The 16,901-nt window shown below is 45.2% G+C and overlaps 2 protein-coding genes across 3 annotated transcripts; both read right to left on the reverse strand.

Moving 5' to 3' along the window:
- Positions 1-111: 111 nt before the first annotated feature.
- cnrip1a (cannabinoid receptor interacting protein 1a) lies at positions 112-2,703 on the reverse strand. Its single transcript, XM_021557317.3, has 3 exons — positions 2,159-2,703; positions 1,455-1,599; positions 112-1,160 (listed from the first exon to the last, which is right to left on the reverse strand). The coding sequence occupies exons 1-3, from the start codon at positions 2,338-2,340 to the stop codon at positions 996-998; spliced, it is 492 nt and encodes a 163-aa protein (XP_021412992.1). The 5' UTR covers positions 2,341-2,703; the 3' UTR covers positions 112-995.
- A 6,514-nt stretch (positions 2,704-9,217) lies between these two features.
- On the reverse strand, positions 9,218-15,832 carry fbxo48 (F-box protein 48). 2 transcript variants are annotated; one of them, XM_021557320.3, is made up of 3 exons: positions 12,329-15,832; positions 11,422-11,756; positions 9,218-11,211 (listed from the first exon to the last, which is right to left on the reverse strand). In XM_021557320.3, exons 2-3 carry the CDS (start codon positions 11,719-11,721, stop codon positions 11,050-11,052), a joined length of 462 nt encoding a protein of 153 aa, XP_021412995.2. In that variant the 5' UTR covers positions 11,722-11,756; positions 12,329-15,832; the 3' UTR covers positions 9,218-11,049. The 2 variants fall into 2 exon arrangements, with proteins under 2 accessions (XP_021412995.2, XP_021412994.2); XM_021557319.3 differs by having other exon boundaries at positions 11,422-11,761.
- Between the last annotated feature and the right edge of the window lie 1,069 nt (positions 15,833-16,901).

Consider the following 16,901-nt stretch of genomic DNA (forward strand, 5'->3'; position numbering starts at 1 on the left):
GGGCATGTGAATAAGGGGGCTTACACTGCTAATGAGGACAAGGAAGCAATGGCACAACTGTCGTCTCTAAGCAGGCTTCTGAAATGAGAAATGAATCATAAACACTTTCAGTGAAATTAGTGTCTTCAATAGGACAATTTAAACAACAGCAACAAAAAACTACTTATTCCAATTATTGTACAATGATGTTAATCAAGTACGCTAGTAACTGGTGTGGGTATATTTACTTCCACACTTTTCAATTACATATATAACAGAACTGAACATTTTAGGCAATCTCATATAATTTTGCATCTGAAGAACAAAACCTTTAGGCATAGGATTATTCAGCCATGCATTTTACAGACAAAACTGAGACAAAACAATGATAGTGATCCACAACATTACAGAAATAGAAGCACTTAATAGATTATAGAATATCTCCATAAAATAATATAGAAGTTTTAACAAAAAAAACAGTCTCACCCCTTTATAGGCTAATCACAATTGTGCTGTTCAGAAGTAGACAGCTGTTCAAAGGCTTAAACAATACTAGAACTAACACATAGGATAACACAAATATGTAGATTTATTCATATAACTCACATCACACACACCTCACACGTAATAAATCAGGTTAGACACATTTCACCCACAACTGTCTTCAATCCTGGTCCAGGAGGGCCACAGCTTCAGCTCGTGTGACCAGAGCTCAGAGTAACACAGCAGATGTTGTATAGCCGTGATTCCCAATGATATTGCTGATAACAACCTGACCATGTGTCTTGATTAAAAACCAATCAAAGAACAACCCCCCCCGAGATCAGACTGGTAGATAACTGCCCCCCTTTCTCTAAAACAGACAATTATGGTGCTCAGTGACTTGAAACGCATGCCTACAGTAAGGCTTTTTCCTCTGAACTTGATGGTAAAAAAGGGTTATTGTGTGCAACGCATCTCCTCTGCTTGTTTTTTTCCATTACTGGGTATTGGAAGAATGAGTTGATTGGTGCTCCTCAATTGAACGCCTCTTTGTTGATCCACATCAGGCTGCGCGTCTCATTGGGCTTGCATTCGTACTCGATATTGACGAATTTGTTCCCAAACTGGCATTGGTCTCGCTTGTAGTAGTTATAGTACTTTACTTGCCATATTGTCTCGAATTGGCCAGCCTTTCCAAACTGACACAAAAACACAGAGAAAAGAAAGACATTCATTGAAGGGACTCTGTTGTAGATGACTTGGATTTACTGTCTATAGCACATTTCTTACAACAAATGTATTTTAAAATGTCTGAAAATAGTTTTGATAAGAGAATTGATGAGTTATTTGTGCTGATAATATCACTATTTTGAGTTGGGTCTAAATATGAGAAAATGTACATTTATATTGCCAGAAGACACCACTTAATTATAAATAACTCAGTTAGTTACCGCTTAGTTATACAATTAGGATGAAGTATTCTACTGGATTACCTCTATGCTGACTTGGACAGGTTGCCTGTCCCCACTCTTGGTGTGAGGCACTCCCTCTGTGTCATAATGTCCATGGTACACCACTGACTCTTCGTCTTTGGACTGCTGCTCCAGAGGGAGGGTGATACCTCCGATGTTCATGGTGCTGGGAATCATGAAACAGACATGAAACCGGTTAGTGGGTATCATTGCCAACCCCACCCAAATGGGCCTGTAGCCTACCATCGGCAGTGAATTGTTGAGACGTGAATCAACACGCAAAACATGCGTTCTGTACTCACCCTCCTTGGTTGAATTAAAAATGCATTCACACGCCGCGTCAAGGCATTATTTATTAATGCAGAATATCGGGTAGAGGAAAGGGGAAAGGTAGGCTACTGTAGCCTATCCATTGTAGACTATAGCCTATGCGTTATAAAATAGCCTGTAAGATATATGGGGTATACAGACATATATTTGCAGTCAACCCATTTGAAGATACAGTAACATGCAGTTACATAGGCCTATACGTCAGAAAAACAACATTTGATCTAACACTCAGGGGAGGCAGGATATAGCACCTGCATCAGGCTGCATCCACAGACGCACTGTAATGGGCTATAGCAAGACTGACAGGTGCATTTAATTTGAATGTATTGTAAACGAATTCAATATTACTAATGCAAATGTCCAGTGCTTTTCTTGATATAGTATTTTGTACTTACGCGGCATCAGCATTGCCCGGCTTCATAACCACCTCAACCTTATACTTCGACCCTGTAAGCAATTTTATTGTCCTGCTCTGGCCGAATCTGGTCCCATCCACCTTGAAAAACACCGGTCCATCATTCGGTTGAATTTTTAGAGCGATAGAAATGTTTATAATCGGTGGAACATCGTCGACCATGACTGAAATATAACCTATTATGGTCTCGGGGGCGCCCTATAATTATTAAAGAGAAAGCGGAATGATGCAGCAATGGTGCATTTCCAACCGCACCAGAGAGAGGATGCTGTGACGTGTACAGCTGGCAAAAAGGGTAAAATAACTAACAATGATGGCTGCATTCCTCCGACCCCGTTCCTCACTGAGGATAATCACCATACAGATGAAAATGATCCATAGCAGTCTACCATAGATAGTCCTACAAATACATATCTGATCTGAATGCACGTAAGTATACACTGAGTGTACAAACCATTAGAAACACCTTACTAATATTGAGTTACTCCCTCTTTTGCCCCCAGAACAGCCTCAATTCATCGGGGTATGGACTACAAAGCGTCCCACAGGGATGCTGGCCCATGGTGACACCAATGCGTCCCACAGTTGTGTCAAGTTGGCTGGATGTCATTTTGGGGGATGTGCCATTCTTGATGCACACGGAAAACTGTTGAGCGTGAAAAACCCAGCAGCGTTGCAGTTCTTGACACACTCAAACCGGTGCACATTGCACCTACCTCCATACCCCGTTCAAAGAAAGAAAGTATTCACACCGCTTGAATTTTTCTAAAATGTGTTGTTACAGCCTGAATTTAAAATAGATTACATTGAGATGTTGTGTCACTGGCCTACACACAATACCCCATAATGTCAAAGTGGAATAATGTTTTTACAAATTCATTACAAATGAAAAGCTGAAAATGTCTTAGAGGAAATGATCAATGGAGGAAACAGGATGCACCTGAGCTCAATTTCGAGATTCAAAGCAAAGGTTCTGAATATTAATGTAAATAAGTTGTTTTTTATTTTTTATACATTTGCAAACATTTCCCCAAAATTGTTTTCACTTTGTCAATTTAGGGTATTGTGTGTAGATTGATGAGGAAAACAATGCAATCACTCCATTTGAGAATAAGGTTGTAATGTAACAATGTGGAGAAAGTCAAGGGGTCTGAATACTTTCAGAATGCACCGTAAATGAAAGAGTGAAAAGAAGGAAGCCTGTACAGAATAAACATATTACAAAACATGCATTGTGTTTGCAATAAGGCACTAAAGTAAAACTGTAAAACATGTGGCAAAGAAATTAACTTTATGTCCTGAATACAAAGGGTTATGTTTGGGGCAAATCCAATACAACACATCCCTGAGTGCTACCCTTCATATTCCCAAGCATGGTGGTGGCTGCATCATGTTATGGGTATGCTTGTCATCGACGAGGACTAAGGAGTTTTTTTAGGATGAAAACAAATTGAATAGAGCTAACACAGGCAAAATCATAGAGGAAACCCTGGTTTAATCTACTTTCCAACAGACACTCGGAGACAAATATACCCTGGAGTTACAAAGATGACATTGAATGTTCCTGAATGGCCTAGTTACAATTTTGACTTAAATATCCTTGAAAATCTATGGCAAGACTTGAACTTGGCTGTCTAGCAATGATGAACAACCAACTTGACAGGCCTTGAACAATGCAAAAAAAAAATGCAAATATTGTACAATCCAGGTGTGCATAGCTCTTATGACTTACCCAGAAAGACTCACAGCTGTAATCGCTGCCAAAGGTGATTATAACATGTATTGGGGTGTGAATACTTATGTAAATGAGATATATCTGTATTTTAAAATAAATAAAAAATACTAATACATGTTTTCACTTTGTCATTATGGGGTATTGTGTATAGATGGTTAAAGAAAACAATTGAATCCATTTTGAAATCAGGCTGTAACACAACAAAATGTGAAACAAGTCAAGGGGTATGAATACTTTCTGACAGTACTGTAAATCTTTGTCTTGCCCATTCACCCTCTAAATGGCACACATACACAATCCATGTCTCAATTGTCTCAAGGCTTAAGAAAAATGATTCAACCTGTCTCCTAACCTTCATCCACACTGATTGAAGTTTGAAGGTGACATCAATAAGATTCACTTGGATTCACGGAGTCATCTCATGGAAAGAGCTTTGTAACTGTCACACCCTGACCATAGTTTACTTTGTATTTTCTATGTTTTGATTGGTCAGGGTGTGATCTGAGTGGGTATTCTATGTTTCATGTCTTGTTTGTCTATTTCTATGTTCAGCCTGATATGGTTCTCAGTCAGAGGCAGGTGTTCGTCATTGTCTCTGATTGGGAACCATATTTAGGTAGCCTGGGTTTCAATGTGTGTTTGTGGGTGATTGTTCCTGTCCTTAGTGTTAGTTTGCACCAGTTTAGGCTGTTTCGGTTTTCATTACGTTTATTATTTTGCACTGTTTGTATTTAGATTCGTGTTGCTATAGTCAATAAACATGGATCGTAATCTACACGCCGCATTTTGGTCCGACTCTCCTTCACATACAGAAAACCGTGACAGAATCACCCACCACAAAAGGACCAAGCAGCGTGTCAACAGGCAGGAACAGCGCGAGGAGATGCGCAATAAGGATTTCTGGACATGGGAGGAAATCCTCGACGGGAGAGGACCCTGGGCTAAACCAGGGGAGTGTAGCCGCCCAAAGGTGCAGCGGGAGAAGAAACAACAGGAGCAGTCCAAAGAGGAGTGCAGTATGGAGTATACGACTTGGGAGGAGATCGACAGGTGGGCGGCCGACCCAGGGAGAGTGCCGGAGCCCGCCTGGGATTCGATGGAGCAGTGCGCGGAAGGATATAGGAGAATGGAGTTTGCGAAGCAAGCAAGGCGGCGCGGACGGAGGCCCCATAGTCAGCCCAAAAAAATTATTGGGGGGGGGCTCAGGGAGAGTGTGGCAGAGTCAGGAGCCAGACCTGAGCCAACTCTTCCTGTTTATCGTGAGGAGCCAAGGAGAGCAGAACCAGAGCCGGTGTTGGAGGTGAGTGAAACAGAGACTGTGAAGGAGTTAATGGGGAAATTGGAGGAGAGAGAAATGAGGGAGTTGCTGTGTTGGTGCATTTTGCATAGAATTCGCCTGTCGGAACGTGTCAGGGATTTGATGGCACCTGGGTTAGCGCTCCATACTCGTCCTGAGGTCCGTTTTAGTCGGCTGGTGAAGTTGGTTCCAGTCTCACGCATCAGGCCTCCTGTGCCCATCCCTAGCCTTGCACGTCCTGTGCCAGCACTATGCATCAGGCCTACAGTGCGCCTCGCCTGTTCAGCGCAGCCAGAGCCTCTCTCATCTCATGCGCTATCGGAGTCTTCCGCCTGTTCAGCGCAGCTAGAGCCTCTCTCCTCTCCTGCGCTGTCGGAGTCTCCCGCCTGTTCAGCGCAGCCAGAGCCTCTCTTCTCTACTGCGCTATCGGAGTCTCCCGACTGTTCAGCGCAGCCAGAGCCTTTCTACTCTCCTGCGCTGCCGGAGTCTCCCGCCTGTTCAGCGCAGCCAGAGCCTTTCTGCTCTCCTGCGCTGCCGGAATCTCCCGCCTGTTCAGCGCAGCCGGAGCCTCTCTCCTCTCCTGCGCTGTCGGAGTCTCCCGCCTGTTCAGCGCAGCCAGAACTGCCAGTCTGCATGAAGCAGCCCGAGCTGCCAGTCTGCAAGGAGCTGCCAGTCTGCAAGGAGCTGCCAGTCTGCAAGGAGCTGTCAGTCTGCATGGAGCAGCCTGAGCTGTCAGTCTGCATGGAGCAGCCTGAGCTGTCCGTCTGCATGGAGCAGCCTGAGCTGTCAGTTTGCAAGGAGCAGCCAGAACTGTCAGTCTACATGAAGCAGCCAGAGCTGCCAGTCTGCAAGGAGCTGCCAGTCTGCAAGGAGCTGCCAGTCTGCAAGGAGCTGCCAGTCTGCAAGGAGCTGCCAGTCTGCAAGGAGCTGCCAGTCTGCAAGGAGCTGCCAGTCTGCAAGGAGCCGCCAGAGCTGCCTGTCTGCAGGATGCCGCTAAAGCTGCCAGCCTGCAAGGAGCTGCCAGCCTGCAAGGAGCTGCCAGCCTGCAAGGAGCTGCCAGTCTGCAAGGAGCTGCCAGTCTGCAAGGAGCTGCCAGTCTGCAAGGAGCTGTCAGTCTGCATGGAGCAGCCTGAGCTGTCCGTCTGCATGAAGCAGCCCGAGCTGTCAGTTTGCAAGGAGCAGCCAGAGCTGTCAGTCTACATGAAGCAGCCAGAGCTGCCAGTCTGCAAGGAGCTGCCAGTCTGCAAGGAGCTGCCAGTCTGCAAGGAGCTGCCAGTCTGCAAGGAGCTGCCAGTCTGCAAAGAGCTGCCAGTCTGCAAGGAGCTGCCAGCCTGCAAGGAGCTGCCAGCCTGCAAGGAGCTGTCAGTCTGCATGGAGCAGCCTGAGCTGTCCGTCTGCATGAAGCAGCCCGAGCTGTCAGTTTGCAAGGAGCAGCCAGAGCTGTCAGTCTACATGAAGCAGCCAGAGCTGCCAGTCTGCAAGGAGCTGCCAGTCTGCAAGGAGCTGCCAGTCTGCAAGGAGCTGCCAGTCTGCAAGGAGCTGCCAGTCTGCAAAGAGCTGCCAGCCTGCAAGGAGCTGCCAGCCTGCAAGGAGCTGTCAGTCTGCATGGAGCTGCCAGTCTCCAAGGAGCCGCCAGAGCTGCCTGTCTGCAGGATGCCGCAAAAGCTGCCAGTCTGCAAGGAGCCGCCAGTCTGCAAGGAGCCGCCAGAGCTGCCAGTCTGCAAGGAGCCGCCAGAGCTGCCAGTTAGCATGGAGCAGCCAGGGCCGCCAGTCAGCATTGAGCAGCCAGTCAGCATGGAGCAGCTGGAGCTGCCAGTCGGCATGGAGCTGCCAGTCAGTATGGAGCAGCCAGAGCCGCCAGTCAGCATGGAGCAGCCAGTCAGCATGGAGCAGCCAGAGCTGCCAGTCGGCATGGAGCTGCCATTCAGCATGGAGCAGCCAGAGCTGCCAGTCAGCATTGAGCAGCCAGTCAGCATGGAGCAGCCAGATCTGCCGGTCGACCAGACTCTCCCAGATCTGCCGGTCGACCAGACTCTCCCAGATCTGCCGGTCGACCAGACTCTTCCAGATCTGCCAGTCGTCCAGACTCTTCCAGATCTGCCAGTCGACCAGACTCTTCCAGATCTGCCAGTCGACCAGACTCTTCCAGATCTGCCAGTCGACCAGACTCTTCCAGATCTGCCAGTCGACCAGACTCTTCCAGATCTGCCAGTCGACCAGACTCTTCCAGATCTGCCAGTCGACCAGACTCTTCCAGATCTGCCAGTCGACCAGACTCTTCCAGATCTGCCAGTCGACCAGACTCTTCCAGATCTGCCAGTCGACCAGACTCTTCCAGATCTGCCAGTCGACCAGACTCTTCCAGATCCGCCAGTCGACCAGACTCTTCCAGATCCGCCAGTCGACCAGATTCTCCCAGATCCGCCAGTCGACCAGATTCTCCCAGATCCGCCAGTCGACCAGATTCTCCCAGATCCGCCAGTCGACCAGATTCTTCCAGATCTGCTAGTCGACCAGGATCTGCTGAAACCGCCAGCCAGCCAGGTTCTGGTAGTTTCTACTACCTGCCTGGGCTTCTTCTCAGTGCTGAGCTTCTTCTCAGTGCTGAGCTTCATCTCAGTGCTGAGCTACCCATCTGTCCCGAGTTACCTCTGTCCCGAGCTGTCCCTCTGTCCCATGTTATCATTGTGGTGGGTAACCTATTTAGGGACGTTTAGGAGGGGGATTAAAACTGTCATGGAGTGGGGTCCACGTCCAGTGCCAGAGCCGCCACCGCGGACAGATGCCCACCCAGACCCTCCCCTATAGGTTCAGGTTTTGCGGCCGGAGTCCGCACCTTGGGGGGGGGGGTACTGTCACACCCTGACCATAGTTTACTTTGTATTTTCTATGTTTTGATTGGTCAGGGTGTGATCTGAGTGGGTATTCTATGTTTCATGTCTTGTTTGTCTATTTCTATGTTCAGCCTGATATGGTTCTCAGTCAGAGGCAGGTGTTCGTCATTGTCTCTGATTGGGAACCATATTTAGGTAGCCTGGGTTTCAATGTGTGTTTGTGGGTGATTGTTCCTGTCCTTAGTGTTAGTTTGCACCAGTTTAGGCTGTTTCGGTTTTCATTACGTTTATTATTTTGCACTGTTTGTATTTAGATTCGTGTTGCTATAGTCAATAAACATGGATCGTAATCTACACGCCGCATTTTGGTCCGACTCTCCTTCACATACAGAAAACCGTGACAGTAACACTCAGTGTATTTTGTTTTCAGGGTTTTCTATGGTGTTTCTGGTTGCTATATGCTTGCATGGACATACCGGCAGGATGTAGGCCCACACACTGTATTAAACTACAAAACAACAATTAACAATGCAGGGTGAACTACCATAATGTGTGATGTCCGAATATTGTAAGCTATCCCTGTCTGAAGTGCTGACATTGGCTCTTGTTAGAGACCTTAGAAAGTCTGTCAATTGATTCGAGTCGACCCTGTCCAGGCTGCTTAAATAGTGGAACTTCGTTAAAGAACCTTCAAAAGTGTAGCCTGACGTTTCTTTGCTGTTTAATTTGTGGATGTGGCTTTTGATACAGTGGCAGAGTTTAAATATTGGCAATTGACTTTGTCTTTATAATTACGGTACCAGCTACAATAATTTCATTAGACTATTAAAGATGTTATGCACCACACCAGATTTGTTTGTGCATCAAAATCATGATGTCTCTCAATGAATGTATGGTGATCCGTGGTGATATAGTCTACAGTGAGTGAGTAATACATGAATTTGCATGGATGTACATACAGTGAACACATGAACAGTCATGTCAAAATGAATTGAAATAGCAAATATTGGGTTCCAGCCCCATATATCTGATACAGTGCATTATGAGTATTTTGTATACAATATAACTCAAATTAGAAGTCAACCAAAGGTGTTTAAATAGCTCATAAATACTGACAAATAGCAAAAGTACTGCACTTTAATGCTATACTGTAAACAAAGACGGGAACGCAAATGATTTTAATGACCCCACTTTATTCAGTGTAGTGAAGGCACAATTGTATCACTGATTTAGGAAGCCATTAAAGAGTATCCATATTTTACTGGAGTATAGCCTGCCATATACAGTGGGGAGAGCAAGTATTTGATACACTGCCGATTTTGCAGGTTTTCCTACTTACAAAGCATGTAGAGGTCTGTAATTTTTATCGTAGGCACACTTCAACTGTGAGAGACGGAATCTAAAACAAAAATCCAGAAAATCACATTGTATAATTTTTAAGTAATTCATTTGCATTTTATTGCATGACATAAGTATTTGATCACCTACCAACCAGTAAGAATTCCGGCTCTCACAGACCTGTTAGTTTTTCTTTAAGAAGCCCTCCTGTTCTCCACTCATTACCTGTTTGAACTCGTTACCTGTATAAAAGACACCTGTCCACACACTCAATCAAACAGACTCCAACCTCTCCACAATGGCCAGAGAGCTGTGTAAGGACATCAGAGCTAAAATTGTAGACCTGCACAAGGCTGGGATGGGCTACAGGACAATAGGCAAGCAGCTTGGTGAGAAGGCAACAACTGTTGGCTCAATTATTAGAAAATGGAAGAAGTTCAAGATGACGGTCAATCACCCTCGGTCTGGGGCTCCATGCAAGATCTCACCTCGTGGGGCATCAATGATCATGAGGAAGGTGAGGGATCAGCCCAGAACTACACGGCAGGACCTGGTCAATGACCTGAAGAGAGCTGGGACCACAGTCTCAAAGAAAACCATTAGTAACACACTACGCCGTCATGGATTAAAACCCTGCAGCGCACGCAAGGTCCCCCTGCTCAAGCTAGCGCATGTCCAGGCCCGTCTGAAGTTTGCCAATGACCATCTGGATGATCCAGAGGAGGAATGGGAGAAGGTCATGTGGTCTGATGAGACAAAAATAGAGCTTTTTGGTCTAAACTCCACTCGCTGTGTTTGGAGGAAGAAGAAGGATGAGTACAACCCCAAGAACACCATCCCAACCGTGAAGCATGGAGGTGGAAACATCATTCTTTGGGGATGCTTTTCTGCAAAGGGGACAGGACGACTGCACCGTATTGAGGGAGGATGGATGGGGCCATGTATCGTGAGATATTGGCCAACAACCTCCTTCCCTCAGTAAGAGCATTGATGGGTCATGGCTGGGTCTTCCAGCATGACAATGACCCGAAACACACAGCCAGGGCAACTAAGGAGTGGCTCCGTAAGAAGCATCTCAAGGTCCTGGAGTGGCCTAGCCAGTCTCCAGACCTGAACCCAATAGAACATCTTTGGAGGGAGCTGAAAGTCCGTATTGCCCAGCGACAGCCCCGAAACCTGAAGGATCTGGAGAAAGTCTATATGGAGGAGTGGGCCAAAATCCCTGCTGCAGTGTGTGCAAACCTGGTCAAGAACTACAGGAAACATATGACTTCTGTAATTGCAAACAAAGGTTTCTGTACCAAATATTAAGTTATGCTTTTCTGATGTATCAAATACTTATGTCATGCAATAAAATGCAAATGAATTACCTAAAAATCCTGGATTTTTGTTTTAGATTCCGTCTCTCACAGTTGAAGTGTACCTATGATAAAAATTACAGACCTCTACATGCTTTGCAAGTAGGAAAACCTGCAAAATCGGCAGTGTATCAAATACTTGTTCTCCACACTGTATTAATGCATAACAAAAAATATATACAAGTCTGTGATTTAACCATAATCCTATATAAAACATTTATTAAGGTATAAAACAAATCAAGTGCTTAAGACATAAGTATAAAAAATTAAATCTAAAGAGTTCACTCATATCTCTTTATAGCATTGCATTTATCTCTCCAGCTCTGCTTCCAGAATCTCGCCCCAAGTCTCGACATCCAATGAGCACATGTTCCTCTCCAGTAGTTCATCAGCTGAATGAATGTTGCTGTATCGTCCCCTTAACCATTCTCTCTTCAGAAAACCTCTCCTATAGTTCCGCACCAGGGTGACCTAATAAGAAATAATCAAAGAATGACAAAGGCATTTGTTATTGAGATAAATGACACTCATCCAAAGAGCATTATTGTATTAATGCTTCGCAAGGGGGGGTGATGTCTATAATACGTCTATATATTTGCAATCTCGCAATGATGTTATAGACAGGCATTCCAGTAGTCTAGCATAATTGAGGTGAAGCTGTTTAAAAACCAACAGACCCACCTTCCACGACAGTCCATACTGTCTGTCCCCATCAACCTCCTGTTGACAGAAAGCTTGCACAGTCAGGCAGTGATTCCTCCAGAGGTGGTCACTGTCTTCAATGATGTGGTGCCACAGTTTGCAAGTCAACAATGCACTACATAAGCTGTCAATGTCCAGTTCGCTGAAAATCTTCAAGCTCATTTCCGTGGGCAATATTTCAGCAAAGTTGTGTGGGCATGTCTCTTTGGCGGAGGTCAAGGTGGGACTTCTTTCACAGACAAAATAGGTAATAGAGTTCCTTTTGGAGACATACTGCATAGTTCAGTGTCCCACACCTTGATTTAACAGTGGCTCTGTGCTGTGAAAAAGTATGATAATGAGCAAGTGGTGTAGCAGAGAGGGCAAGCTGCAGCCAAAACAATGCTTATTAAGGCTTAATACCTATACCTAGCTACCTGTCCAATTCATGCAGGTCTAGTGTCAATGGCTCTGGGCTGTTTCTGTACAGGGCCATATATAGGTCTGTGCCAATGCAATGGACTTTGTCTGGGGCTTGCTAGCTTTGGGACACAGTCTATGGACTCCCGATGTATAGTTTTATATATAGTTTGATAGATATGCTGTAGTTTGATAGCCATGGTTTTGTTAGTCATTTAGCTAGAAAACATTGACCAGAGTCTCTATATCTCTGTATAACGTTAGGTACGGTAGCCAGCTGGCCAGGTCCGATTCGACTGTAATTTACTCGACGTGTGTAGCGTGGTAAGTTATTTCGTTGTGTCTAATACGACAACAAAAAAATTATTACGACAATTGTCCAAGCTTGATCAGAGTCAGACTAGATATGAAGGTTATATACATCATTGTATTATTAGATCAGATAAAAAGGTATGAAATAATATGAAATAATTCATCGTTGACCTACCCTAAACACTATGTCGACTTCCTAGACAGCTCACCGTTTAAATGTCTCTTTCAGTTCAAAGCTGCGATGACTGATATGGGACAGCGCATGCGTACATGCTCAACATGGGCAATAGTGAATGCAAAATGCGTATACACCTTTAGCTTGCATAGTTCCATTTAAAGAACTACTCAGTACCGAAATAAAAATATGCATGGCTAATTTGTTGATGTTTCTGATCAATTACATAGCGTAATCCTAGGTTTTTATCGAACGTAGCTTCCACACAAAAACGACGCGCGCATGCACTACAACAGCCCGGAAGTTAGCTACTGGAGAAATCATTGATCAAAGTTAACCCGTTTCTCAGCCTCGGCACCGTAAGTTAGTTCGAGTGCAAGTAAAAAGCATTTATGGAAATAATTTAGCACTAAGAAGTGTACATTTCTATGGTTGATCATAATAACTATCCAAGGACCAAATGCAGTAAGTTAGAAAGCTCCCTTTACCTCCGAGGGAGAGTCCAAGAATAAGGCAGGCAGCTGTCAGTTTAATGAAGTTATGCTAACAACAATTTGGAAGAAAACATTTATTCTCAACTAACGAGAAGCAATTGGTCATTCATTCAAAGGTATCCACCACCCACAGATGGAGGGGTTCGATCTCGTGCCTGTAGACGGTGGCAGTCCTATACACCTGCCCGTGGGGGAGACACTGCTGGGAAGGGGTCCATTCCTCTGCGTGACTAACTTTAGTTGGACAATTTTGACTGGTAGAGTTAGCTACATCTATAGTCCTCAACCCTGGCCCTGGAGAGCTACAGGATAGGATTTTGTTCCAGACAACCATCGACACTCCTGGTTCAAATGATTTAGTATGCGTCTTGGTTTGTTGAATCAAGTGTTCTCTGGTTAGACTGGAACAAAAGCATGCATCCCCTGGCCTGTACCTCTCCAGGACTAGGGTTGGTGACAATTGCTCTAACCAAATGCTATATTGGTTGAATCTGCAATTATATCCCTGAAATGAATTATGACCTTTCCATTTTATGTAGTACCTCGTACCCCAGTACACTAACTCGGTACCGGTACTCCTTGTATATAGCCTCGTTATTTTGTGTTACGTTATTTGTTAATTTTCTTACTTTTTAACTGTGTTGTTGGGAAAGGGTTCTTGAGTAAGCATTTCACAGGACAGTCTAAATTTGTATTCGGTTCATGTGACAAATAAAATTTGATTTTATTTGATTTAGGTAGAATTGCACGCAAGGAAGTGCTCACCAAATTGTGGTATCACCCAATATGACAGTAAATGGGATATTACACACAATGGCATTGGCACACCACATCACTCAATGGCACAAAACGAAGGTTACGTACAGTTCGTCGGAAGTTTGCATACACTTATGTTGGAGTCATTAACTCGTTTTTCAACCACTCCACAAATTTCTTGTAAACAGGCTATAGTTTTGGCAAGTCGGTTAGGACATCTACTTTGTGCATTACACAAGTAACTTTTCCAACAATTGTTTACAAACAGATTATTTCGCTTTATAATTCACTGTATGACAATTCCAGTCAGAAGTTTACATGCACTAAGTTGACTGTGCCTTTAAACAGATTGGAAAATTCCAGAAAATTATGTCATGGCTTTAGAAGCTTCTGATAGGCTAATTGACATCATTTGAGCCAATTGGAGGTATACTTGTGGATGTATTTCAAGGACTACCTTCAAACTCAGTGCCTCTTTGCTTGACATCACGGGGAAATCAAAATAAATCAGCCAAGACCTCAGAATTTTTTGTTTTAGAACTCCACAAGTCTGGTTCATCCTTGGGAGGAATTTCCAAACGCCTGAAGGTACCACGTTCATCTGTACAAACAATTGTACGCAAGTATAAACACCATGGAACCTCGCAGCCATTATATCGCTCAGGAAGGAGACTCGTTTTGTCTCCTAGAGATGAACGTACCTTGGTGTTAAAAGTGAAAATCAATCCCAGAACAAGCGCAAAGGACCTTGTGAAGATGCTGGAGGAAACAGGTACAAAAGTATCTATATCCACAGTAAAATGAGTCCTATATCGACATAACCTGAAAGGCCGCTCAGCAAGGAAGAATCCACTGCTCCAAATCCACCATAAAAATGCCAGACTACGGTTTGCAACTGCACATGGGGACTTTTTGGAGAAATTTCCGATGGTCTGTTGAAACAAAAATAGAGCTGTTTGGCCATAATGTCCATCGTTATGTTTGGAGGAAAAAGGGGGAGGCTTGCAAGCCGAAGACCACCATCCCAACCGTGAAGCACGGGGGTGGCCGCATCATGTTGTGGGGGTGCTTTGCTGTAGGAGGGACTGGTGCTCTTCACAAAATAGATGGCATCACGAGGAAGGAAAATTATGTGGATATATTGAAGCAACATCTCAAGACATCAGTCAGGAAGTTAAAGCTTGGTCGCAAATGGGTCTTCCAAATGGACAATGACCCCAAGCATACTTCCAAAGTTGTGGCAAAATGGCTTAAGGACAACAAAGTCAAGGTATTGGAGTGGCCATCACAAAGCCCTGACCTCAATCCTATAGAAAATTCATGGGCAGAACTGAAAAAGCGTGTGCGAGCAAGGAGGTCTACAAACCTGACTCAGTTACACCAGCTCTGTCAGGCGGAATGGGCCACAATTCACCCAACTTATTGTGGGAAGCTTGTGGAAGGCTACTTGAAATGTTTGACCCAAGTTCAACAATATATAAAAATATCAAATAAAATGGTTGTCCTAACTGACTTAAAACAGGGAATTTTAAATAGGATTAAATGTCAGGGATTGTGAAAAACTGAGTTTAAATGTATTTGGCTAAGGTGTATATAAACTTCTGACTTCAACTGTATGTAACCATGGTTATGTGAGCTATATTGATCACATATCCAAGGTGAGGATTTACAGATTTACTCCCGTGTACACCCGTGTCACGGCTGGGGTCCGCCCCTATATATAGACCCCATGGCCGCTACACACATTCTCTACATAAATTTTTAGGTGCCTCTAGCACCGTAGGGGATTGGAGTGATCCATATAGCTCCCATAACCGTGGTTACATATGTAACCTTTATGTTTCATTATATTGGATCACGCTAATATATATTGGTATACCCGTACCAAATTTAGTTGGTATTAGAGGGACCTGGCCTACCAGCGGCGAAGTCCCAGCACGAGACCGAAACGTAGGGGCCGTCAATGTCGAAGGGGGGTCCCAGCACAGTCCGCAGAAGGGCAAGCGACGCCCAGGAACTCTGGACCAACCGCAGAGGCAGGTGCCACATTTACCCTATAGTACCTAGCAAATGGTGCAAGAGGAAGCCCAACTGGCCGCCTCACAGATATCAGCGAGGGGCACTCCTCTCAGTAGAGCTCAGGACACTGCCACACTTGTTGAATGTGCCACCACAGATCCCAGCACTGGCCTGCCAGCCAGGCGGTATGCTGTCGTGTCCACGATCCAGTGAGCTAGACTCTGCTTTGATAACCCAGCCCCCAGGACTCTCTTACCATAGCAGACAAAGAGCTGGTCTGTTGTTCTCACTGACCGTGTCCGCTCCACATAGGCAGCCAGTGCCCCGCACAGGGCAGGTCGTAAGCAGGCAGGATAATAGGGATGTTCACATGCTGGTCTGACAGAACCTTCGGGAGGAATGAAGGGTTGGGAGCGGAGAGATATACTCCTCTCACCGGGGTCCATCCGGTAGCACTCAGAACTTACTGAAAGAGCATGGAGCTCACCCACCCTCTTCAGGGAAGTAATCACTACCAAAAAATCCACCTTCATAGAGAGGTGTTTCAGGTAGGCAGCCTCCAACTTTTGGCTTTGCCAAAGCTGCCAAGACCAGATCCCAGCTCGCCATTGAGCGGGTCCTAGCTGGACGCAGGCGACGAACCCCCTTCATAAACCTGGAGACCAAGGGATGGTGCCCCACTGGCCTGTCCATCCACCCCACATGGCAGGCAGATATTGCGGCCAAATACTCTGTCAGTGTAGAGGCTGCCAAGCCCTCATCCAAGCGAAACTGCAGGTATTGGAGGACATACTGCACCCCACTTGACTCGGGCACAATCTCAATAGCAGTGCACCAAGAGCAGAACAACCGCCTGGTTGTAGCCGGTGCTCTTGCGCTCTGCATGGTGTACATTGCGCTCTCCTGTAGTCCTAACATGGACCATTGGTGCCGTTTAGTGGCCAATCCCACAGACTGAGGCAGTGCGGTCTCGGATGCCACAGAGTTCCCCCGGCATGAGACAGCATAGACAAATATCCTAACTAGAAACTTGTAAAATGCATATACTTTACAGTACAAGCAATTGTCTTTGTCCAGGCTGCACAGTTGACGTCCGTTTTTTGAATTTCTTAGTGTTCTGTTTGTGACATGGTTTTTCTTCCGGTTCTGATTTCCCATTTGATAAAAAAAACATGTTTAAGTCAGTTAAGAACAAATTCTTATTTAAAATGACGGCCTACACAGGCCAAACCTGGACGACGCTGAGACAATTGTGCACCGCCCTATGGCACTCCCAATCACGGCCGATTGTGATACAGCCTGAA

The sequence above is a fragment of the Oncorhynchus mykiss genome, chromosome 13 (assembly GCF_057628025.1).
Source record: "Oncorhynchus mykiss isolate SJ-2025 chromosome 13, ASM5762802v1, whole genome shotgun sequence".
Classification (NCBI taxonomy): domain Eukaryota; kingdom Metazoa; phylum Chordata; class Actinopteri; order Salmoniformes; family Salmonidae; genus Oncorhynchus; species Oncorhynchus mykiss.